General features: G+C 40.5%; 1 protein-coding gene across 1 annotated transcript in view; it reads right to left on the bottom strand.

Annotated features, from left to right (window-relative positions):
• Nucleotides 1-23,480, bottom strand: part of LOC146378936 (sodium/potassium/calcium exchanger 3) — a 35,114-nt gene extending 11,634 nt beyond the window's left edge. Inside the window, exons 1-8 of the mRNA XM_084942119.1 lie at nt 22,997-23,480; nt 16,215-16,331; nt 3,580-3,656; nt 3,329-3,403; nt 3,146-3,230; nt 2,623-2,726; nt 2,116-2,190; nt 2,001-2,026 (exon numbers count right to left, since the gene is read on the bottom strand). Coding sequence (XP_084798245.1) covers nt 2,001-2,026; nt 2,116-2,190; nt 2,623-2,726; nt 3,146-3,230; nt 3,329-3,403; nt 3,580-3,656; nt 16,215-16,331; nt 22,997-23,099 — 662 coding nt within the window. The 5' untranslated portion in view covers nt 23,100-23,480. The remainder of the gene's footprint in view (nt 1-2,000; nt 2,027-2,115; nt 2,191-2,622; nt 2,727-3,145; nt 3,231-3,328; nt 3,404-3,579; nt 3,657-16,214; nt 16,332-22,996) is intronic.
• Between the last annotated feature and the right edge of the window lie 2,736 nt (nt 23,481-26,216).

Genomic DNA, 26,216 nt, shown 5'->3' with positions numbered 1-26,216 from the left:
GCGATGAAAAGTTTCTCCCACTGAAAACATTAAATCTGGATAAAGTGAATCAACTTTCTCGAAACTAATAAAAATGTTTTCAATCTGAACCTTCAACAGGTTCTTAAACCCACACATGAGCTATGAACATGAAGGTGGAGATGATCGTAACTTGGATAAAAAAAAAATCTTAAAATAAAGTACAAGAACATATGAGCAGAGAAGACGAGCAACTAATCTCAATTAGTCATCCTAACACTGCATTTCTCTTTTGCTAAGTCCTTATGAATTCCCCTTCATATCTTTCCTTGACCTCATGGCTTTTCCCATAAAGGTCAAAGAGAAGTGAAGTGTTTTGTGAATGATTTTTTATATAGGGATATAAATGTAGTTGAAATATATATATAAACATCAACACAAAACAAGGCAGTTCAGAAACACTGACACAGATTGAGTCATACAAAGCAATTTGTAAAATAAGCAGCTAAACGTCTAGTACACACTGTCCAGTTCACTTCAGGTTATGCATGTTTTCTCTTTGTCTTTGAATATGAATTCACTGAAACTGTCCCATTGCTCCTTGGCCATCTCTATTTTTTACAGCTAAGCCTTCACAACATAACTTCTCCACATCGCTGCCACATTTTCACTGTCACAGTTAGAGATTCTTTCCAAAACCTGAGAATTAGTCAGGCACAAATCCCTAACCCGACCCTCAATAGGCCCGCTTCATACTTATTCAGCTGTGGCATGACACCACTGTCTCCAAGGAGACACAGTGTTGGTGATCTAGGCAAATCACACTTCAACCATTGGCCCATAAAATCGTAAAGATGTCTTCAAAACAGAAAAACTTAAGCACACTCGTGTGCATGCACATAAGTGCCTCTTTTTGTCTTGCATTCCCAACATATAGCATCCTTAATTAAACCCATTTTGTTTAATTGAGAAGGATAACAGTAAATTATTTTATATTGGATAAAGTTACTTCTACTTTCCCTGATTTGTGAATAAATAAAGCTATGACTGACAACAGTGAAATGGACACAGAGAGCACAATAAGTTCAGTGTGCTGCAGTCTGCTCTGTCCTTTCTGAACTACTTTGAGCACTAGGATGCCAGTGAACAAGTTCAAATACAATCCGTACCAACAAACAGGACTGACAGTAAAAGACGCCGCTCCAAACAGCGGTGAGGTGAAATACACCAAGATTGCCTCGGTTTGGGACTCAATAAACAGCCTGCTATATATCACGAAGGAATTCAGCACCACAGTGGACATTAGATCCTTGAATAAATCTACCCTTTCAATAAAATCCCAACACGGCGAACAATGGAAAGCTCTTTTACTCTAAAGGTCTCGGGAAGAGAAGTGAAGAAGGCATCCAGAGTGGGGGAAAAAAAACAGCTGTAAAGGAAGAGTTACACAAAAGAAATCAATCTAACAACCAGTATCAAATCAATCTTACAAATAAGCTGCAAATGACTGAAATGAGTGCCACTGATGGCATAAACCTCCAAAAGAAATCAATCAAAATTAATTTACTAACATTTTCCTTTCCTGCCTCTGATTAGAAATATTTGTTCAGATGTTACTATTTTTCAAGAATAAATCAGAAACATATTAGATTTACCACAGTCCGTTATCACAGCTATAACGCTGCCATTACTACTAATAAAAAGTAATACAAATCACTTGAGGAATGAGGTTGTGACATCATTTAGAGCATGAAAGAATGCGCTTTAAATTCATTTTTTGTGACATTTACAATTCTCGTCATCAGTAAACCACAAACGAGGAATAAAATCATGTCAACAGGAACGTCAGCTCCTGTTGCAATCCAACCCATTTAATCCGATTCCTGACAGACTTTTTAAACACGCCGAGTCTCAAAGGTCAAACTGAGCTCATTTATACAAGCAGTGAAAACAGTGTGAAGTACTGGCTCACACAAAAAAACACAGGGAGTTGAAAATTTCTTAAAACAACCTTTAAAAATGAAAAAGCTGTGTGGACTCACCAGACGACTGTGGCATCATAGATGACCTAAGGAGAAAGAAAAGACGGTTTAAAAGAAAAAAGGATGACACGGAGCCCAGAGGAACTACTCTTTATTGTTTAAATGTGTATCTCACCATGATGAGAGTCAGTACTGACAGGATGTAGTAGGACGAATCTCTAAAGAGAGACCACCATGTCAGAACCACTGTCTGTGGAGAACAGATACTCGTGTTACAATATTTTATTATTCATTATTCAGAGCTGCGCATGAACAGGTTTCTTCTATTGCAATGTCTTCTATTACATTTTATTAATAACATTTGCCAATTTTCCATTTCAAAGCCAGATTAAATGAAGGTTCTTTACACCAGTTTGATAAGTTCCTTTGTCCTGAGATGACCACGCTCAGACTAAACCCCTCTGTTTGGCAGTGGAGTGGAAAAAACTGTGGAAGACCGAGCCTTTAAAGCAGTCTGAGCTCATTTGAAACTTTAAGAATGTTTAACAAACACATCACCACTGTAGCAATATCTAAAAGCACAACAGTTTCCCTTTAAACAAGCATGGAAAAAGAAAAGTTACACCACATGTGACAAACATCTGTCTGTAAGATGTGAGTAAGAGTCACAAGTTTAATCTACCTGGCCTGCAAAGATTCCACTCAAACCAATTATGACCAGGATGTTGAAGACAGCTGAGCCCACGATTGTGCCGACGCCAACGTCCCCTTTAGTGATGAAGACACCTGAAAAAGTGCAGAGGATAAAATCTGTCTGTCATTCTGTGTTTTTAGGGGCTGTTTATCCTTGTAAACCCCAGATGAGAATCGACAAGCTAAAATATGATCTACTAAGAAAAATCATGGTGCTGCTTTAAACTGGACTCTGCTGACATCTCCTGGATATGTCCGGTACCTACTTAGATCAGGACCTTTGAAACCACGAGAGCATTGAAGAGAGCCAATCCTCTCCCAAAAGCTTTGCTTTATTTTGAAAGTTAAGCAATTCTTTACCCATGCTCCACTTCACCAGGTTTTGGCACGGTCTGCTGACAAACATCACTTTTTCTCATTTAATCTGATGACAAGCAGTGAAAACAAATGTTGTCATGCTCTCTCTGAATGGAAAGAGCTGCTACTTGGTTAAGACTAGCTGGGTTACTAACCAATGAGAGAGGTGAAAAGCTCTGGAGCTGAGCTTCCAGCAGCCATAAATGTGGCCCCGGCTACATCTTCACTGAGCTGAAGGTTCTGGAAAATTTAATTAAAAACAGTTTGAATAGTCCGATAATAATATTTTAAAACAATAAATTTATATCTGAAGGCCAGCTGGGGCTGGTTTTCCTCACCTCAGATATTTTCTCAAGGGAAGGAACAAAGTAGTCATCACAGACAATTGCCAGAGCGTAGAACATGTAGATGGCCTGGAAGAGAGGGACCCATACACACTTTGCCTTTACATAACATAAACCAGCTATATATGTCATCCTGTTGTGTGCGTTTATTCTGTATTGATGTCAAGTGTCAGCATTATGACTCAGGGTTATAAATGGAGAGGAAAAATGTGCAGATTTGAGGCAACATTGCAAGAAATACTCACACAGAGTGCATGGAGACACACGGCCCCATTCTTCCTCTGCTCCTTGGTGAAGATGTCCTCTGGAAACTCATGGATGGCTGCAAGGTACACACGTTTTATTAAATAAATGCCAACTAAAAACTGAAACCTGCAACCTGCAAACAAAACAAAAAACAGAAAGAAAAAAACCCAGAAGACTCCTTTTTTATTAATCATCATTTGTAAACACGTTTTAAATGAATATATAATTTTTATCATCATCATCATCATCACCAATTTCAGGTAAGATCTCTGACAGACAAGCTACAAACTGCAGCATCAAAGAGACGCAGTGTTCGTTTTGCAGTGACAAATGAGACAGGAAGTGAGGTGGAAGTGAAACTGGCAGCTGCTTCCTGTCCTCCCTTGAGTTTAAAGAAGAAAAAGGGGAAAAAAAAGAACTGTTAATGACAGCTTAGCTCCCCTCTGTTCCCTCGACACTGCGAAAGAAAGCCTTGAGTGTGTGGTACAGCTCCAATTTACAACTCTGAGCCGAGCTGGATGAATGTAAACTACTGGGGAGCATGAAGCTATTAATAGCCCTTCTGCTCTGTGAGACGACAGCGGGTCGACAAGCACACAATAAGCACAGCGTAGCCGCCACGATACACGCTGCACCTCGGCTGCATGGAAACCGAACAACAGATTGCATGGATTAAAAGAGGGTCCCCTGTGATCAGGGATATGAGATTTGATCTTTGACTCTGCGGCGGCAGAGATCGAGAGGAGGAGGAGGCCATATGGTCCCGAGGAAGGGGACAGAAATTTGTTCAGTTTGAAAAAATAAATGTTTGTGCAGTGACGTTTCTGCATTTTTGCTGTTGTGCCACGAACTGCTTCTTGTGCATGGTTTTTAAGAGTCGAGATGAGTTTGTGGACGGGCTGAGGTAAAAAAGCTCCTTTGTGGTCCAGCTGTTACTGCGGGGCACAGCTCGTCCAATAAACTGTCAAGGCTTAGCACGTAAACTTTCTGTCACCCAATCTGACGAATGAAAGAGGCTGGATTTGAAGCAGCTCCTCATGCACCTTCTCAAGCGGCCTGTCAGCTGTCGGACAAGTGTGCTAACACACAAACTCTCAGATTAGGATGGAAACGAAGGGGCTTCAACATGTAGCTCAGATGGACCCTTTGAGGGGTTGCTCTGGTGAAGGTAGTTACTATGGCGACCTGCTCCCTGGGGGCAGCTTTTTTCTGATGGGTGGCAGTAGGAAGCCATAGGCAAGGCAACTGAGAGAGCAGTGAGAAAAGGGGAGGTGAATATGTGTTTCCCATGGTTAGGGTTTATGAAAAAAGGAAAGAAAAAAAAGTGACAGCAGCTCTGGACTGTAATGTCTAAAAATATTTATTTTTCCTAACAAACCCTCAGGAGAGGTCTGAGAGAGCGGGGGGAGGGGGGGGGGGGGGGGGCACGGCACACAGATACACAGAGACACAAACAGTCTACTGGCTTCCTCAAGGTTGCTGAATGTGCTTTTGCCAAGAGTCTTACGCTGTGGTCGCACAGTGCAAGGCCACAAACGGAAACACCAGAGGGTCGAAGATGATCGCACATCTGCAACTTTCCCAATCAGGGGGTTTGAGCCAGCTGCGCCGTCAGAGCAGTAAAGTCACAAGTTTACTAATCACTCGGGAACATGTGGACAGCAGTGCTGGTGTGCGGTTACTCTGAGAATATATATAGTCTATATATCATTTCTCTGGGCTCAGTGTTTTTTATTGCCAGCATCACAAGAAGCTCCCACAGCTCATTCACCTCTGATCCAGTTCTGTCTGTCACAGTGTTCACAGCAGCTCACTTATCTTTGTTACACTCCTCCACAAGCAGCACTGCTAAAGAACAGACTCTCTTCAGATCTGTTCAGTTCGCTGTGTGGTTGCTGGTAAAGTGACAGACTGTCAGAAACACGAGTATGCATTGTACTGCTGACAGGAAGGACTTCTTCACAGCCTGAACTAGCACAACCAAACAGCTTTTGTAATACTTTACAGCTAAGTAGGGTATAAAATTAACTTATTCCTTTTTGCTAAACAGAAATGTAGTGGGTTGGTAGTTTGTTACATTTTGTTGGCATATTAGATTCAAAGGGTTTATTAAACACCATAAATAAGTTAAACCTCAAAATACTGTCAATAGCCATGTCTTTAGGGATAAAATTGCTCTATAAATCAAACTGACTGATATATAAACAAACTCTTTTAGCTAAACCCTTCAGAAGACAAACATGAATGAAACTGTAAAGTCTGGTACATAAACATAGTGTAAAAAGTAAGATTTGTGTTTGGCTGATTATTTCTTTGTTGTAAAAATGCATCTTGGTAATAAATCTTTTACGGTTGGGAAGTTTATTTCCTCTTAAACAGAGCCACATTTGTGGGTTGAGCATGTGGGTTTTGCCCATAAAAACCCCCAAATCTTCAGCTTATTCTGCTATTGACACTTCTTTTGAGCTTCTGGTACCACAGGTGCTGACAATCAGGCTCCAATCAAGGCTGATTGTCAGCACCTGTGAGCATGGACCCTGTGGTTAGTTGGTGTCTACTCCAAGCATAACATGTCTGACTGTTTTTAAAAAGGGCCCGTGCCACAGGGGAACTTCAAGCTGGTGAAGATTCTTCAATAAACATGACACCAATTAAGAGTCAATATCAGAATAAGCAGTTTGGCACTGACAGAGAAGATTTGCCAAGTTTTTCATGGGCGTAACCCTCACGCTCAACTCTGCTGCTCAACCCCGCTGCTCAACCCTGCTGCTCAACCCTTAAACGCATTTTTCTTTTTCTAAAAGTGGCTCAATTTAAAGGGAAATGAACAGGTGTTCCAACGGTATAATATTTATTGCCAAGGAGCATTGCTACAACAAAGAAATAACCCTACAACAAGTTTCCTTACTATTTGTGCTACACCAAGATGTTTCTGAAGTAAAAAAATATATAGATTTTTTCCGGAAAAAAGTCATTACCATATTACTAACATTAATAAATGACTGTTTGATTTAGGATGTTTCAATAAAGTGAGGTATCTCCTTGAGTATGCATCTATTTCTATAAAATCCAAGTGATAAATTGTAAACTAAAAAAATGACATGTGTATTTTGGACATTCTTTCCTCTAGTCCAAAAGACGACGCATCAGAGAAACAAATCATTCCAAAATATTAACAGGGACCAATACATTATAAAAATAATAAATATATGTTGTACTGCATACAATTTAATGACAAAAATATGTTTAATCACCAAACGCCTTCAAGCTGGCTGTGGTTAAACCTTTACTCAAAAAGCCATCTCTAGACCCAGCAGTCTTAGCTAATTATAGGCCAATCTCCAACCTTCCTTTCATATCAAAAATCCTTGAAAGAGTAGTTGTCAAACAGCTAACAGATCATCTGCAGAGGAATGGTTTATTTGAAGAGTTTCAGTCAGGTTTCAGAGCTCATCACAGCACAGAAACAGCTTTAGTGAAGGTTACAAATGATCTTCTTATGGCCTCTGACAGTGGACTCATCTCTGTGCTTGTCCTGCTAGACCTCAGTGCAGCGTTCGATACTGTTGACCATAATATCCTATTAGAGCGATTAGAACATGCTGTAGGTATTACAGGTACTGCACTGCAGTGGTTTGTATCATATCTATCTAATAGACTCCAATTTGTGCATGTAAATGGAGAGTCCTCTTCACACACTGAGGTTAATTATGGAGTTCCACAGGGTTCAGTGCTAGGACCAATTCTGTTTACATTATACATGCTTCCCTTAGGCAGCATCATTAGAAGACATAGCATACATTTTCACTGCTATGCAGATGACACCCAGCTCTATCTGTCCATGAAGCCAGATAACACACACCAATTAGTTAAACTGCAGGAAAGTCTTAAAGACATAAAGACCTGGATGGCCGCTAACTTTCTGCTTCTTAATTCAGATAAAACTGAGGTTATTGTACTCGGCCCTGAAAATCTTAGAAATATGGTATCTAACCAGATTCATACTCTGGATGGCATTACCTTGGCCTCCAGTAACGCTGTGAGGAACCTTGGAGTCATTTTTGACCAGGACATGTCCTTCAACGCACATATTAAACAAATATGTAAGACTGCTTTCTTCCATTTGCGCAACATCTCTAAAATTAGAAATATCCTGTCTCAGAGTGACGCTGAAAAACTAGTTCATGCATTTATTACTTCCAAGCTGGACTACTGTAATTCATTATTATCAGGATGTCCAAAAAACTCACTGAAAAGCCTTCAGCTAATCCAAAATGCTGCAGCAAGAGTACTGACAGGGACTAGAAGGAGAGAGCATATTTCTCCTGTTTTGGCTTCCCTTCATTGGCTTCCTGTTAAGTCCAGAATTGAATTCAAAATCCTGCTCCTCACATACAAGGTCTTAAATAATCAGGCCCCATCTTATCTTAATGACCTTGTAGTACCATATCACCCTATTAGAGCACTTCGCTCTCGCTCTGCAGGCCTACTTGTTGTTCCTAGATTATTTAAAAGTAGAATGGGAGGCAGAGCCTTCAGTTTTCAGGCCCCTCTTCTGTGGAACCAGCTTCCAGTTTGGATTCGGGAGACAGAAACTATCTCTACTTTTAAGATTAGGCTTAAAACTTTCCTTTTTGCTAAAGCATATAGTTAGGGCTGGACCAGGTGACCCTGAATCCTCCCTTAGTTATGCTGCAATAGACGTAGGCTGCCGGGGGATTCCCAAGATGCATTGAGTTTTTCCTTTCCAGTCACCTTTCTCACTCAATATGTATTAATAGACCTCTCTGCATTGAATCATATCTGTTATTAACCTCTGTCTCTCTTCCACAGCATGTCTTTTATCCTGTCTTCCTTCTCTCACCCCAACCGGTCGCAGCAGATGGCCGCCCCTCCCTGAGCCTGGTTCTGCCGGAGGTTTCTTCCTGTTAAAAGGGAGTTTTTCCTTCCCACTGTCGCCAAAGTGCTTGCTCATAGGGGGTCATATGATTGTTGGGTTTTTCTCTGTATCTATGAAGCGCCTTGAGGCGACTTTTGTTGTGATTTGGCGCTATATAAATAAAATTGAATTGAATTGAAAACGTGTTTCAAGATCTGTGCCAATTGGAAATATCAGATGACCAGTATCATTTAGATTATGTGCAAATTAAAAACTGCTCATATCAACAAAACATTTCTCTACTTTCAGATGCACAAATGCAAATGATATGCTATGAGTGGACAATTCAAATTTCAGTGTAAATACAAATACATAAATTGTTCACATTAAAAAACAAAAAAACACAACTGAGGATTTAGATGAGCTATGTACGCTGACAGAACTCAAATAACTTGATGATATGCTGGTCATTCAAGACCTAAAACCTTTTCTTGCAAAGGATTTTTCCCCTGTTATATACACCACATATAAGCAGCAACTTCAGACTTTGGGTTTGGGCATTTATCTGGATCTTACTTTAACTAAAAACCAAAACACCCAAATTGTGCTCCCTGATGGCAGCAGCCTTGTCTCGTAGGACAATGTACCCCATCACACTACAAACTGCTGACAGAGCAGGGCGGCACCAGCAGAGTCAGATCATTTTTTAGGGATGGCCACTGGGGTGGCAAAGAAATATATGTTCTCTTTTGTCGTTTTTTCCCACTACCAAGAATATCATCATTAGCCAGGTCTATGAGTGTGTGTCTAACCTCCTGGCCACACATGGCCAGCCACTCTACAAAACACAGAACCTAAAAGAACTGGTAGATCTGGTCCACCATCCACCCCACCCCCAGAGGTTCCCGTAGCCAATCTGTCTGAACGCTATAAAACTGATGGTTTTAATCTTGTGGCTGACAGGTGTACGCTCTGATTGTGTGCCATGAATCTACTCATCACTCTTTGTGTGCTCTAGACTATCCAGTGAGATTTATGCTGACCTTAAAGCGACGGTTGCTGTTGTATTTTTTGCTTTGTTGAAGTTTGTCAGTGTGAGACTGGCATAGAAGGAAAACGCAATCATTTATAGCTGAAAATAAGTCGCTAAAGAAAAAGGTCAGCACATAAATTTTAAAGATTAACTCTAAAGCACAATTAAAAACCAGGAGGTATGGTTTAGCATGTTTGTAAAGAAACAAGTGCAAGTTGACCCTAATGTGTCTGCTTCCATCCTCAACGCACTGAAAATCTACAGCATAAAACTTTATTAGCTTTTAGTTGAGTCCTCCACAAGACTTATAGCCATTATAAAATAATGTTTCCATTTCAAACTGAATGGACGAATCGACCAGTTGCTACTTTACAGCATAATGACATCAGATGACAACCTTAGTCTATTTTTAAATCTGCAGTGTGAGAGGACAGATTGTTTCTTGAATGTGTATTTTATCTTGCTCCAGATCAAAAACAGGCCATGCTGCAGATTAGATCTTGAAGCATAAGGTCAGTGCTGAGCAAATTCTGCAGGTTTTAGAAATCAAACCTCCATGGAGCTTCAGCGGAGTCGATGGATGGACAGTGGGCGGTATAGGATAATGTTATCGATCTGTAAGTCTGCAGGGCGTCCTGGAGTCAAGCTACGGTATTGACAAGCATATTGAGTAAAGTCATATCATGCACCAACCAGACTGGCGCTGGCGTATAGTCTCTTGCTCTCTCTTTCTCTCTCTCTCTCTCTCTCACACACACACACAAACACACACACACAAACAAAGAGAGAGCGAGAGAACTCAGCTGCATTTTTCATGAGAAATCAGAAAAATAAATATTTTATCCAGGTGTGTAGTGTAAATTCAATTATGCATTTGTTCTTTGATTCCCTTTCCTTTGAGGCAGATTGAATGCAAAGCTGATGAAACAGCAGCAGGCTTCAAGCTCCAACAACCACCTTTCGCATCAATAAACACTGAACATCATTTTACGCTGTTCTTATAACAGAGAACAAAAGAAAACTGTGGGGTGTACGTTCACTCAATAAAACTACAACACGATGCATCATTAGCAAGACAATAAACTCAAAGGAGAAACACAAAACGTCAAATTAATCACTCATTTTAAAAGAATCTCGCTCAACCCCCACAGTAAAATGTGGTCTTAGTACATTTTATCCATTGGTGATGGAGGAGATGGTGGCTTTTGCTTCTCTACAGTAAAAGTAAATGGTATTCACATTGTTGTGCTCAAACCATCAAAAAGCGTTTGAGAAACTGCAGCAATGAGTTTCCAGAAATCATGACCTAGTTACTAAACTCGAAAGAAGACCTAAAATGTAAAACCATTACGTGAGCAGTTTCATATATGAACCATTTTCTTTCCGCACTACTATACCAGCCAACCACATCACTGTGAAGAACTCAGCATCTATCTATGGGAGGCATGTGTTTGTGACAGGATGCAAAGAGGGCTCTAGAGTGCAAGCAATTTGGCTGCATATGCGACCTAATTTCTCAATGATGCGACTAAAGTCCTAGGTTGCACCTTGTCTTCGCAACTCTGAAAGTCTCCGTGTGGTCAACAACAAACACACATTATACCCATATCGTGGTCTAAACAAATCAGAGATAAAAGGGGCAGGACCTCTCTGATTGGCCGCGGTCAAGATATTCCTGTAGTTCTACATTAGTGTTCGTTTGAAAGTGCAGGTGGATAGAGAGAGGTGAGTAGCTTGAATAAAGCGATATCGAGTCATAAAATCCTGAATCAACTTTTAAATATAAATGTATTTTGCCAGAAACGCCAGAATCTCAGGTTAAAGCTCACAAAACTATTTCAACAATCACCAAACAGCTAAAACATCAAATGAGAGCAGGTAAACGGATTCTACACAAAGACATAAACACAAAGCGCGGACCCGACGCATCAGAATCAGTCAGATGGCGGCTTTCTCACCCAACGGCACGTACACGGACACACCATCGGTGCTGAAGGCCGAGTACTCACAGATTCTGATGCCTCGGGTGCTCGTTTTGTGTTTATGTAGCCTAGGCCCGACAGAAGTGGATGTAGCTGTGGGTAATGAGAAAAGATGATCCGTCTGAAATTCTTAGCCTCTGACATGGAGCCATCAACCTCTGAACGCTGAAAAAGCACAGTGTGTCCAGAAAACACATTAAATGCCATGATAAATGCACTCCCCAAGTGTCCCCTCTCCCCGCTGCCTTTCAGCGCTGGGGAGAAGAGGTCGTCAGAGGAGGCCGATGTGATGATTGAGTTTAACATTGTCTACAATATTGCCAAAGAGTGCCAACTCACTTTAAGCACAAGCACTTTTTGAGTAACTTATCTTTCTTTTAGAACTGTGCTCCAAATAAAGAACTTTGTGTTGACAAGATTGTTAGTTAATCATTTATAAATCAATCTTGTCCGTATGGAATAGTGAACATGTAAAACAGTGGGGTTAAGCAATGCAGTTAATAAAGTTGGGCGCACCAATGCAACTGTGGCAGAAGGTTAGTCTAGAGCCCTGTGAGTTCCTCTGAGCTGAGCAGCACTGTTAGCTCACTGCACACTTCCTATGGTTGGTGATTGTAGCTCAGTACAAAGACACAAAGCTGCTAACAACAAGGACTGAGTGTTTGATTTTTTTTAGGTACTAGGTAGGTACTGCTTTTATGAAAGGAAATATGATACCTTTTCTTGACATTAATGAAGCAAGTAAACAAGCAAATAAGTAAGTATGTCACTATATGTAATATTCAAGTAAGAAAATAACCCTTTTAAAGCCAAGTACACCATATTTGATACATGGGGTTTTTTGTGTGTTTTTGAGACTTCATGACACTTCTATGATAAATGTAATTTTTTTTCTCCCCCAAAAACCAACATACATTGTACGTGTACACTGTACGTTTTACAGTACGTCAGAAAATGCTTGATGTAGCAAATATACTACAAATGAAAACTCATATTTTTTAAACTAGAATTAAAAAAAATTAGAATTATTATTTCGTGGTTCAGGCTTCAAAGGGTTAAGTATGTATTTCAGCAAGTATGCAAGCATCCATGTATGTATGTAAGTAGGCAATTAAATATGTAAGTATATATCTAACTATGTATGTATCTGTGTAATTAAGTAAGCTATTAATCCATTATATGTGCCAGGAAGTATGAAAGTAATTAAGTATGTATATAAGTAAGCAGTTATGGTGTAATTAAGTACAATCGAATATACTTACACAGTATTCATGTGAGAATGTAAATATGCCTGTAAGTATCTACCAAGTTTCAATATATTTAATAGTAAGGAGACAACTTTCTTGCAGTCAACATCTCCAAAACTGAGCAACTTCAAGAGCACTCCAGATGGATAAATGGCTCTGCAGACTTGAAGGGATACATGCAAATTTGATTTGAGACATAAACAGCTCCTTTTAAAGGAGAGTGTGATAAACATACTTTCAGCCCTAAAACGCTGAGTATTTAATGGACAGAATATGAACTGGAACAAGGACCCATATCTGCTGTTTTGCAAAGCTTCTTCTCCAGTTTCATTAGCGACTGTATAATGTAACCGCCCTGATAACAGTCCAGGACCATTCGAAGACAATTTGAGTTGGATTATCTGCCAGTTTTTCTTTCTCAACACTTCCTCCCTCTTGAAAAAAAACTCTCCAAAAATGGCTGTGGAAAAATACTATTCTAAGCCGACTGTTGCTTGCCAAAACAAACATAACAAACCTCGACAACAACGCACCCTGAGCCATTTACTTCATTTACATCGTTTGGATTCTTTGAACCCTAAACCCCCACCCGAGGCCAGCTGTCTATTTTTAGCTCTTTGCACTTTTAATGCTTGAAAGACTGAATTGTCTGGGTTTCAAAATTTAGCATTCAGTTGCCTAGCAACCACAGTCTCCTCGAGGCTTGTCAGCTGAAGCCGGATCACACCGTTTCCAGCTTGCTAAGAAGCAGAGGGATGAAAAGAGAGCCGGAGGGCTGAACGTTACTGTGCAATCCCCGAGATAATATCCCCCGAGGTCCAGGGCAGGGTTTTTAATCACACTCCAGATTATGCAATCGCTGTCAAGCGGCCGGCTGAGAAGGAGGACTGCAACCTGAGGCTCGGGCCGTGCTCACTGCTGTGCCTTATACTACCTGTCCAGCCTTTTTACATCTTCATGTCTCCAGTCTATTAGCACAGCCAAGTACCTTCCCCATGTGCACTTGTGCCTTTGTAAGAGATAATGAGGGAAATCTGTTTGCAGCCAGGAACTCAATAAAGGTCATGTGTCATCAGATTAAAAAAAAACATAAAACTGGTTACAAATGGAGCACTGGGGTGGAGATACAATGAATCTCATTATTTTATCTCAGGAGTGCAAAGTATGAGCACCTCTACTGTAAGGGTGTGTGGCAGACTGAGGGACAGTGAGCTACCTGTATCTCACCTGTATTCATCATCACGCAATAGAAAATAAAATCAATTAAAATCAATTTATTTTCTTATATTTAAAATGATGGGTGCGTGTCTCCTGGCGGCGTTGATTAATTCTGACAGCCTGGGATGAAGTCATGGTTAACTATCAATCTGGAGGCTATAAATACTGACGGGTGTATTTAAGATGAGATTTTGCACTTATTGTGGATTTGCAGAGACATTATAAAATAAATAGAGGATGATTGGTGGTATATTGTTTTTATCTTAAATTACTGCTTCAAAATAATTTCCCAAATTGCTGCTTAGAGGTGTTTCAACATGGCTTCAGAGGAGCAGTCTTGCCCCTGGTCGGCACAGGTTTTGTGCAGATGTCCTTGCCCGAGGAGCGCTTGAACTCCTCGGGCAAGGAGAGAAGAAATTTCGCGAACTCACTTGTTGTAACTGTGGCATCCTATTACAGCAACACGCTCAAATTCAGTGAGCTCTTTAACAACAACTCGTTCTTCTGCAAACGTTTGTGAAGGCAGACTGCATGACCAGGTGCTTGACCCTATACACCTGTGGCAATGACACCTGAATTCAAAGATGAAGAGGTGTGGCCCAATACTCATGTCCCTGTACTGTGTTTATTTATTTTTAAGCTGCACATCCAGATTAGGCAGAACAGGTTTTGGGTGGCATTTAGTGAGGAGTGTGGTCTTGGCAGGCCATTTGCATGGAATATTATTAGCATAACTTGCCCAAAGACCAAGCTTGAAATTTTGTCCTCAGCTTCCAACAATAACTGTTCAGTTTGCATACAATACAGGATTGTGACTGACAGCCTAATATTAGAACAGCCATAGAGGGAATGCAAATGATACAGAGATACTCAATTGTATTCTGTCAGAAGGGCAACAGATTTTTCATTGAGCAGCCGTGTTATTTTATCTACTCTGTGCTATTCTCCCCGCACAACAATGAAGAGATTTCCTCTCCGATCTGAATTTTTAATAATAAAACTGTCAGCTGTGATGAATGCAGCTCATGTCAGCCAGCCAGCTAATCAGCCTGAGAACCAGAGAAGCAGAAGTCCCATTACAGCTGCTCAGCGGCTGCATGTCTCAGTAATAATTTCATGAAGGGCAGTTTGAATCCATCCGAAGCGTTCAGGGCCAACTAAAGCTAAGGAAGCAAAGAAAGTAACTGGGCATTTGTTAGAGACAGACTACCTCAGAAAATCTAATTGGATCTTCACTCTGCCGGTCTTCTTATGGGCTTCATCCATCTCCTGCTCTTTACGGTGCACGAGCTTGACACGCAAACTACACACTCATGACAACAAACACAATGCCTACTCTGTGTGACCTTTCAGTTCACCTGCAGGGGAGAAGCACATCTCTAGTAGACTTCTTTTTTTTACCTGCGTACACACACACACACACACACACACACACACACACACACACACACACACACACACACACACACACACACAGATACATAAGAACTCCCATCAGGCAATAACTGCTGAACCACACTATAAATCAGATCAGAGACTGTGCCTATAAATAACCAAACAAAATCCGTAACCCCAAATAAATTTGGCTTTTGCAGTAATACACAGCCTCCACTGTGGGTTGCTTCCTTGAAGTCCTCTTCTGACCTCCTGTGACTTCAACACAGGGTTCAAACTTGCACCTGAAAGATCAGGGAGTGTCCACACCAAAAGAGGGGGTCACACTTTCAACACAGAGCACAACTGTAACATCCCAAGAAGTCTGGGAGAACATTTGTCTCAAATGACTTGAACTGTGGTGCGTAAAATCATGTGCTGGCACACAGCTCATTGAAAAGCCATGTTTTTGTTTGAACAAATTACAATAAATGCCAACAACCTGTACTTCCTACAAGTTTTGGCTCCCTGCTACTTCATCTTAGGAGATCCAGTTGCCAATACAAATATGCACCTGCAGGTGGAAAAGTGGGAATTCCAGGGAGCAGGAGAATCAGAGGTGGTGGTGGTCACTGTTCAGGTGGGGCGGGCGCCCTCATACACAATCAGACAGCATAGCTTGCTCTCTATATTCCTAACTAATGACTGCCTCAGTGTATAAAACTGTTTTATTTCAGTTTTAAGAAAATGTAAAAATTCACTGTTTTAGAGCATATAGGGTTTTTTTTAAGGCATTATCTACGTGGAATAAGTGGAAGGAAGTACAGACAGTGTTGTGGAGCTTGCTGGTGTGTCCTGGAGAAACAAGCAGCATCTATTTAGGAAAAGAATGGTGACTCACCTGCTCGGGGCTGATCCAGATCCAGGCTCTGGTTGTCTGACTTCTCCTGCATTAACCTTCGTGTCCATTGTAGCGTCTCACCATTCACGCCTGGCTGAAACCCCAAAGACTCTGTCTCTGTTGCAAAACAACACGAGCCATTTTAGTGCAAAAGCAGCCAAATGAACAAGCCTCACAGGACTCTAGATTCAGAAGGTGCTTTGATTTAGAGTGAATACCAAAAACTATTCTCACTAATGTTTTGCACTGCATGTGGATGGATTGTTTCTTTAATTAGCCGACGACAGGACAAACTGCTTATTGATCTTTTCAAGCAAAAATGTCAAACACTTGCTGGTTTACATCTCTCACCTGTAACGATTACTGGATTTTTAAAAACCAAAATTAAAACAAAATAATCAGAGGTCATAACGAAAAATAATTAGCTGAATTAAAATACCTGTCGCAATTTCTCAGAGCTGTGTGTGTGCTGCCTAAAAACAGTTCATTTTTACCAACACCATCATTTTTTTTCTATATTGACGAATTCGAAAGCTGGACAAGCAATCTTACTGTAATTTCCAATGTGAGGGTTTTTTGGGGGGTCTAGCAAAAAACAAATAAATAAATAATCACACTGTAGCGTTGTGTTTCTGTCTGTGGGAGATAACAGCATGTTCACTATTTCTCAGCCATCAGTGCTGAAATCTTTACAGTGTCTATTTCTGTTGTGTATTTTATTCCTCAACAGTTGAAATGTGTGGGTTTCCTTTTATAGCTTTGGCAGAGCGACAGCTGAATAAGTCCCATCAGATAAATCTGCCTCTACAATCTATATATATGGAAAAAAAAAAAATATAAATATATATACAGATCTCCTTCTCCACCACCCCCCACTGAGAGCTTTCCACTACAGGCTGAGAAGATAGCGAGGGAGTTATTACGCTCTCTACTACACACTGTCCTTTTATTATGAGGCCTCTCGGCGTCTGCCTCTGATGCATTTCGTGATTGCCGGGTGCTGTCGTGTCCCTTTGTACCTTACAGCTCAATGAGCCCATTTCACGAGGGCAGCGGTCGAGGCTGAGAAGAGACGTGAAGGCTTTCATGTTGCGGTATCAAGAGGAGCTCGCCTCGTGTGAAATTCAAATAGGTTTCTGCCACAGATGGCTCTGTACCGCGTTTCACACGTCTCACTGGGACACATCTATAAATGCCTAAACCAACATTTTAGCTCATTAAAAAAAGGAGACATAAATATGTGATGTTTATTCCTGTAATCTCAACATGCTATGATCTGCACACATCATGGCTGTTTGACTAACTGTATCATATATCTGGGTTTTGAAGAGTGGATATTTTAAAAGCCGTTTACAGTTGAACTAATTAATTTGTCTGTTGATTAATCGAAACACTGTCGCACCTCCTTACCAGAAAGCAAATATCAGTTTTATCTTTAACACTGAATAAGCAATAGCTTCCAGTGTGGGGAAAAATACACTCACTCGCCACTTTATTAGAAACACCTCGCTGGTATTGGGTTGGATTCCCTTTTGTCTTCATAAATAGATTCAACAAGGTGTTGGAAACATTCCTCTGAGATTTTGGCCACACAGCTGCTTATTCATTGCTTGCTCCTCCACATCCCAAAGGTGCTATATTGGATTAATATCTGGTGACTGTGGAGGCCATTTGAGTACACTGAACTCATTGTCATGTTCAGGAAACCACTTTGAGATTATCTGAGCTTAGTGACACAGCGCATTATTTTGCTGGAAGAATACAGGATGATACACAAGGTTGATTACCCAGGTTAGATAAACCTTGAAGAAAAACCTATGAATTTTACATAGGTTTATATTATAGGAAAAAAGATGTACATGGTCAATAATTCTTTATAAAAGTATGCTTTTAAAATCATCAAATCAATAATAATTAATTAAGCAAGCTTCAAAATCTACCCTGCAAAGTAGTTTACTAGGGCATCAAATCAAACGCACATCATAAAACAATCAGGTCTAACAAAAGTGTCACGAGTTATGGAGTGTAGGAGTGCTGAGGTAGCAAATGCAAACAAATGAACTAAAAATAGACCTTTTATTAGGCTGGTGTAATGTCCAGTAACTACAGAAATCTTATATACACTGTACGTGATGGTACACAGGAGGGTACACTGTGGTCATAAAGGGATGGACGTGTGCAGCAACAGTACTCTGTTAGGCTGTGGTGTTTAAACAATAAGAAGCAGGCCCAGAGTGTGATAGGAAAATATTCCCCACTACATTACACCACAACCAGCAGCACGAACTGTTGATACAAGGCAGGATAGATCCATGTTTTCATGTTTACCCTACCATCTGAATGTGGCAGCAGAAAATTGAGACTCATCAGACCATGCAACTTTTCTAATCTTCTGCTGTCCAATTTTGGTGAGCCTGTGTGTGAGTTGTAGCCTTAGTGTTTTTGTTTGTAGCTGACATGAGTGGCATGTGCTGTGGTCTTCTGCCGTAGCCCAGCTGCTTCAAGGTTTAATGTGTTGCGTGTTCAGAGATGCTCTTCTGCATACCTTGGTTGTAACAAGCAGTTATTTGAGTTAATCTGGTCATTCTCCTCTGACCTCTGAGATCAACAGGGTATTTTAGCCCAGAGAACTGCAGCTCGCTGGATACTTTCTCTTTTTCAAAGCATTCTAAGTACACTGAGTTGGTGTCATGTGATTGGCCGACAAGCAGTTGAATGGGTGAACCTAACAAAGCGGCCAATGAGCGTATATAACTTTAAATATAAGCATTCATATAACTAAAAGCAATTTTTTTTCTAACTTTAATTAAATCAAACAAACACTGATTAAAAAAATGATTTAGCCTCTGAATTTATCGCTTTAGATTTTCACATTCCAACTACATGGACAGAGTTTTCAATGCACTATATTGTAAAGTTTTCTAAGGTGCTAAACCTCGATATTCCAGTGTTTCATTTTTTTAAAACGTTTTTTTAAAGACATCCTTGAAGTTACAAGTTTTGTAACAGAAATTACACATGCACACACTTTCCACGCATTAAGAACGCAGTGTTTACTTTCACGCTGACCTTTCAACAGAAGGTGCTTTTTACCTTAATGATCAATGGTGTTAAATTTGGACAACTTTACTGTTACAGTAGATAAGACTGTCTGCTAGAGGCCCTAACATTTACATGTAAACAAAGGAATAAGGAACCAGACTGATCAGTGATGAAAGCTGATGGAACAAGAAATGAGGTGTTTGAATGGAAATACCTTAATCCTGCTGAGAAATGGCCCAGTATAAACACAAAACCTTTAAATACATAATTTTGGTCATAACTCACTGTATGGCAGTGCAGACTGTGGGAAGATCCAAGCAAGTTATGTCAGCATAATTTATGATTTCTTTTGTTTATTTTTGTTTTTAGTCTTAATGTGATGAAGAAATCAAATATTCGGAATCTTTTTGTAACTTGTGCTAAATTGGGATTAATGGTCTGACTACCATACAAACCTTTAAAGCTTCTTTTTTTCCTCCCTTTGTCTGACTTGAAACAACAACGTGTTATTTAAGATACAGATTAACAAGGCCCTACGCTATCTTCTTTTCCTCTCTGAAAACCTAGTAGTATCGCCATCTTTGGCGGAAACAAGACATTTGATGCCATCAATCACACAATGACTGACAGGCTGGCTTCCTGAGATCTAACCCCAAACACCTTCACTGCCTCCACAAGGCCAGACAGACAGCAGTCTGCAGTAGTAAATGTGCCTGACAGTGAAATCCTCAAAAGGTAGCAATACAGGTAAAACGTCTGTGTGTGTGTGTGTGTGTGGGGGGGGGAATCTGCAGTCCAATCTTCTCATGGAAACACTGTTATCTACACAGAAACACTGCAATGTTTCCACGTAGATAACGCTGTAGTCCTCTGGGTCTCTTTGACATTCACACTGCACATTTAGTAAGTGTCCTGTGTCGCTAAACAAAGAGCTGATAAACATTAAATTTGACATGAATTATACCTCAGCCACATTTTGATTAACATCTGAGTGCAGACAATACCAAATCAAAAATTTAAAAAAAAGTGTGGAGACATTTTAGAGTCGGACAGTTAGGAACAAATCATGGATGATCACAGCTCCACAGCATTTTTTATAACAGAAGAACACGTGCCAAACCTTTCTACGTACCTCAACGGCAGGCATCTGGACGTGTGCACAATGTTCCTATCCTAAAATGTCACCGTTATTTTGTGTGAGCAGCAACATTACTATCTGTGTTTACACTGTAGTACTGCTACCTTTACTTACGTAAAAGATCCAAATACTTGAGCTGTTCAATCTTTCGAGATCTACATACGTGGATGTGTCACTGTAATCTTCATGCAGACGTTTAAGGAAAAGCATGAAGATTTCATGTGGAGGGACTCGGGAGCATTTTGTCAGGTTTATGCAGCTTTAAAAAAAATTGATTGGTTGATTCTCAGTGCTCTTATCAGCCGTGGGTTCATCTGCGAACGTGCGGTAGATGCCCAGCAACACGGGCAAAATGTGTGTTTCACTTTATAGAAACTTGGTACTATTAAAAGTTCACGTATACCCTGAATTTTATCAGGTAGACACAAACACAGCTCCAAATGATCCCAAAGTTGCCTCATGGCTGTTCGTTAAATAAATTAGCAGTATTGGTACAGCCATGTGTGTACTTTGCTTACATATTATGTTTACTTCTGCAAAGTTGACAGAAAAATGTGAAAAAGATTAATGTTCACTAAACCTGCTAAGCTTTTTTACATCTTCCCAGAAACTGAGACGAGCTCCCATGTTGGAAGTGTCTTGCTCATGTGGTAATATTGGTGTCCGAATGGTGTTTCTTGTGTTTTGCATTGCTTAACAACAATGAATATTTTACCATTAATCTTTTTCTTTGGCAAAAATCACAGTAAACATGATTTCGCACAGAAATACTTGACAATAGTTTGCTTTGGATTGTAATGCATTCTCCCAATCCTTAATGTAAAGCTTCTCTTTTCCCCACCCCAGTATCAGACTGATAGTAACAGAGCTACCCATCCATAAATGGTTATAGGAGCAGTGGTATTCAGGATGCTACAGGATGTGTAATATTTTCCAACTATTGTGAGAGGAACCTGCCTGTCATCATTACAAACAGCAGGACACATGCTTTGCCCAGCGCTTTGTGCTTTTATATGGTTTTAAGTTGAGCAGCCTTGGTCTCAGTTCGGAAACCCTCTTCAGAGCTGATGGGCAAACTCATAATTTAAAGGTGAAATATAAATATTAATGACACGGCTCATTCAGAAGGACACTCTTCCACCAAAGATGTCCTGTGCTACTGGGATGAAGCCCAAAGGAAAAAAAAAACACTAGTGATGGAACAAAAAGTTCACCTATTCAAATATTTATCTGAACAAAGGGTGGCAGAGGGGTGCAACGCAGTTGGTGATGCTGGTGCTGACGAGTGTGCGTGACAGTGAGTGAGCACATCAGCAAAGGCGATGAGGGGATGATGATGATGAGCTGGAGGAGGACAAGGGTGAGGGGGTGGGGTGATGCCTTTAGGTGCAATGCTGTTAGATGAGAATAGCGCATCTAACTTAGCGGCTACTGATGCAACTGGAAGTGTCGCATAATCTTAGAGGGGTTGTGTTTTAAGGAGACGGAAGCACATAAAGATGGAGGTGTGTGTGTGTGTGTGTGTGTGTGTGTGTGTATACACAAATTATAAAGCCAATTACTTATGTGACATTTCCTTCACTACATGTCCTTTTATAGATGTAAGTTTATTTTACCCTGGAGGCTGCAGGCATCAGTCCTAGGGGATATGAGTTATGTCACATGTTGCCAAAAGAAACGAACCGAGACAAATTAGATTAATTTAACTATTAATTAACAACACTTAGCAACATTTTATTTTATCCACTGAAAGCCATGTTCGCTGCTTTCGGGTAACTGCCTGGGAACAGGAGGACACTAACAGGGCAGGCGGTCTATTTGGGGATAAGGCAAATATGCCCCGAAAAATTAAACATGCCCTGTTGTATACAGTAATTCTTCAGAGATGAAGATGTAATATAAATTGAACGCCCAACCCATAAGTGACCTTATCCGCAGTGATTGGATTTAAACATGCCACAGTTTGTCACTGCTTTATGTAATCATCAAACTGTCACCTTCCCTCAGGGTGAACAGACCCTGCTGCAGATTTCAACTTGACAATCAATCCAGTGCGCACCTGCCTGCTCTCCTACTTATTCATCACCATTAAGTGTTGGAATAATGTACATGTATTTCTACACACGTGCATCTGCAGCTGTACCACAGGTATACATATGTAATACATACATCTTTATTTTTTTCTCGAAGACAAACACATGAATTATGCAGCGTTTCTACTAGTTTCATGTGGCTCTAGTTGAGAGAAGCACTACCTTTAATACACATCTAAGTGCGTGTGTGTGCGTTTTTAAACAATTTCCTTCTGGTTTCTCCTCCTCACTGCCAGGATGCAGAGAATTAATCATCATATATCTTTATATAAGAACGAGATAATAATAATTTAGCATCTAAGTGGGCACAGCAGTGGCATTTCTCATTCTTGAGAGCCAACACACATGCGTGGAAAGTCAGATTCATTATACTGCGAATGTGAAGAGAAAGAATGTGTTTTACATTTTATTTCAATCTTACGAGATATCCTACAGCTGATATTTGTACGGATTTATAGAGTAGACGCACGCAGGCGCGCTCAGCCTCTGTGTCTATATTAAGGTCTCACCTGGTGCCTGGATGACCTGCGCGAGCCAAATGACGGCGACCAGCCCGACTCCACAGCAGCAGAACCGCTGGAAGGGCCGCCGGTGCCTCGCTGCTGCTTTCATTCCTCAGCCGGCCGCATATCCACCAGGAACATCTGTTGCTCTCTTTTACTTGTTTCACACTTTTACACCGCAAGAAGCTCCGAACAAACCGCCAGCAGTAGCAGGAGCAGAAAACGACTTCTCTGACAAGTTGTGTCAAAAAAAGAAAAAGAAAATCCCCGCAAACGACAAACCCGTTTTTTTTTTAAATTTCCCCCCTCCAGGCTCAGAGGACACGTTCTGCTGGTAAACTCATCCAAAGGTCCGAGTCGCACATAGCGAGGAGAGGCGCAAAAAAGCTTTCTGCCTTCATGTGTACAGTGTGAAAGGTCGACAGCAGATCCCACAGTGAGCTGCAGCAACAGGAGGCGACATGCTCTGAGCCCTGTGTGCATTCACTCTGCCTGTCTGCTCACGCTGTGGGCTTCCCCCGTGCGGCCACCAGGCGACGACAAACGCAGCCGATGTCGAGCAGATGACATGTGGTTGATATTTCCACTTTCCCGAGCTGCAAGCTGTGGCTTATTAAAGCAAACCACTGCAAGGTGTGACGGACACCTCTCCAGAAGAACTGTATGATTTAACGTCCCCTGGGGCAATGCTCTGTCTACACCTGATTGGCTGAGCGCACCTGGTTCACCTAATTACTGGGGTGCAAAGCGGGGAATGATGGAAACTGGAGCCGAATGCGGTACAGTATTTTACACATCCAGGGAACCTTGAAGCGGCTCTAAATATTTTCTTTCTTGTACTTGTTTATAATTTGAAATGTGCAAAAAAACAACAACCTTAAAACAGAAGATAACCGGACCTTAGTGCATCTCTTTTTAAAGAGAGACCTGGCAAAGAGAGCAGCAGAAGTTACAACAAATTTAACACATTCTAATAATAACAAGTGAAGAAACAAACACATTGCATATTCAGTACATTCAATTATTTTTCTTTAAAGGTACAGTGTGGAAAATCTCGCCACTAGATGTCAGTAGATTGCAGATTGCAGTCAACTGAATTCTGTTTTCCTCTCAGTTCAGTTACATAATCTTATCTACTGTAGTCGCTCTAGGAAAAACAAATCTGGTGAATGTAGGCTTTAGGTCTGCTGTTTATTCAGCCAGTGTCCATGTCTATTTACGCTAGGAGGATGTAAATCTTTGTGAAAGGAGTCCGATACAACTCAATTAGTCAAATAAGTTCCCTTCTGATCAGTGGCAGCAATCCGGTCGTTAAGTGATGACGTGACGAATCCTACTTCCGGGCCTAAAGTAGTCTGCATTTAATATGGCTTTTGTGTTGTTAACATGTTTAATGTTATGTATTTTCTTCTATTTAATCTCAAAAAGCTCCTAAAACAGTCAGTGATCACTGTTGACCTCCCTCAGCTTTTATTACCGCTAATCATTTATTTAAGCTCAGTTTTTAAAACCTTAGGATGTAACTACAGCCCAGCCCATGCAGCAGTATATGAATGACTAACCTCGTATTGTGGATGGATTATCTCAGTTGTTCTCCTGGCTGAAGTTTGGTCCTTTTACAGCATCCTGCCATGCGATTACATTTGTTCCTGACCACCGAGAACACTCACGTTAACTTTTATCGAGTGGAAAAAAAGTTAGCTTGTTTATATTATTCTAACATAGCTGTGTCGCTAGCGATCACGTAGCACATCATTATATACCAGCTCGCCAAACTTCAGTAAGCCTACAAACGTCACTGCTGTTTAGTTTTCTGTCTTCATTTATGTTGGAAGTAATAACAGAGCAGTACGTTTTAATTTGTTTCCAAAACCCCACAGTCAGGACATGCTATATTGCTATATTGTATTTAGCGAGCTAACTTCCTGCTAACTTCTAACTCCGTTAAATATCATAAATTCCGTTTTCATGGATGCCTGGATGTTAAACTCAATTGTTACACCTGGTAGAGCAGAACACTGATCATTTTATTAAAGATGAAAGACTTTAGACAGTTTTTCAACTCTCAGTAATGCCATAGTGATTGTTTGTTATATGGACCTGCAGCGGAGTTTAGGCCCAGACACGGCTAGTGACGTCAGACTTAACAACCAGATACTGAGGTCAGTTGTTGAGGACATCCTTTTCTGTTAGTAAGCGCTGCAGTTTTTGCTGCTGTTAGCTGCTGTTAGCCTTCTTTGAAGTGGATATAACATTTTCAGACTTGGATACTTAGTGAATAAACTCTCTTAAGATGTGAGAATATAATCAAACTGTTTATTAGAGGGTCCTTTTTATGACACTCAAGCCTAACATTAGTTGTTAGGCTAACTTATATAAGTTAGCATTTAGTGCTAACTTATAACCAGCTGTTGTTGTTGTCTAGCCAGCACATTGTCAGCTGTCCAGATACATCAAGGTTGCAAGCAACTGCAACAATATTGGGAATGAATAAACATGTTTATGCACATTTTTGTGTATTAGAGCTCTGTCTTCAGCTCAGGAGATGAGGCTTGAAGTGAGGAGGAAAAGGATAAAGTGGAAGTGAAGGAGGAGAGAGAGAGGAGTGGTGGAGGAGGAGAAAAACATAATGAGAAAGAGAAAACATACAGTATGAACATATATACTTTGAAGGAGCTATTTGTGAAATTTAAATTAAACATTTAATTCAATTCAGTTTTCTTTATATTACACCAAATCACAACAACAATTGCCTTAAGGAGCTTTTGTAAGGTAAAGACCCTAAAATAACAGAGAGAACATAATGAAAACACCAACAATCAGATGATCCCTTATGAGCAAATGCTTTGGTGACAGTGAAGGAAAACCTCTCTTATAACAGGTAGAAACCTCCAGCAGAAACAGGCTCAGGGACGCATGGCCATTTGTTGCAACTACAGGGAGTGCAGAATTATTAGGCAAATGAGTATTTTGTCCACATCATCCTCTTCATGCATGTTGTTTTGCTCCAAGCTGTATAGGCTTGAAAGCCTACTACCAATTAAGCATATTAGGTGATGTGCATCTCTGTAATGAGAAGGGGTGTGGTCTAATGACATCAACACCCTATATCAGGTGTGCATAATTATTAGGCAACTTCCTTTCCTTTGGCAAAATGGGTCAAAAGAAGGACTTGACAGGCTCAGAAAAGTCAAAAATAGTGAGATATCTTGCAGAGGGATGCAGC

The sequence above is a fragment of the Perissodus microlepis genome, chromosome 10 (assembly GCF_051167445.1).
Source record: "Perissodus microlepis isolate ML-2025 ecotype Zambia chromosome 10, ASM5116744v1, whole genome shotgun sequence".
In the NCBI taxonomy this organism is placed as follows: domain Eukaryota; kingdom Metazoa; phylum Chordata; class Actinopteri; order Cichliformes; family Cichlidae; genus Perissodus; species Perissodus microlepis.
Note: the sequence above shows the minus strand (reverse complement) of the source record. Positions and strands in the feature narration are given on the sequence as shown.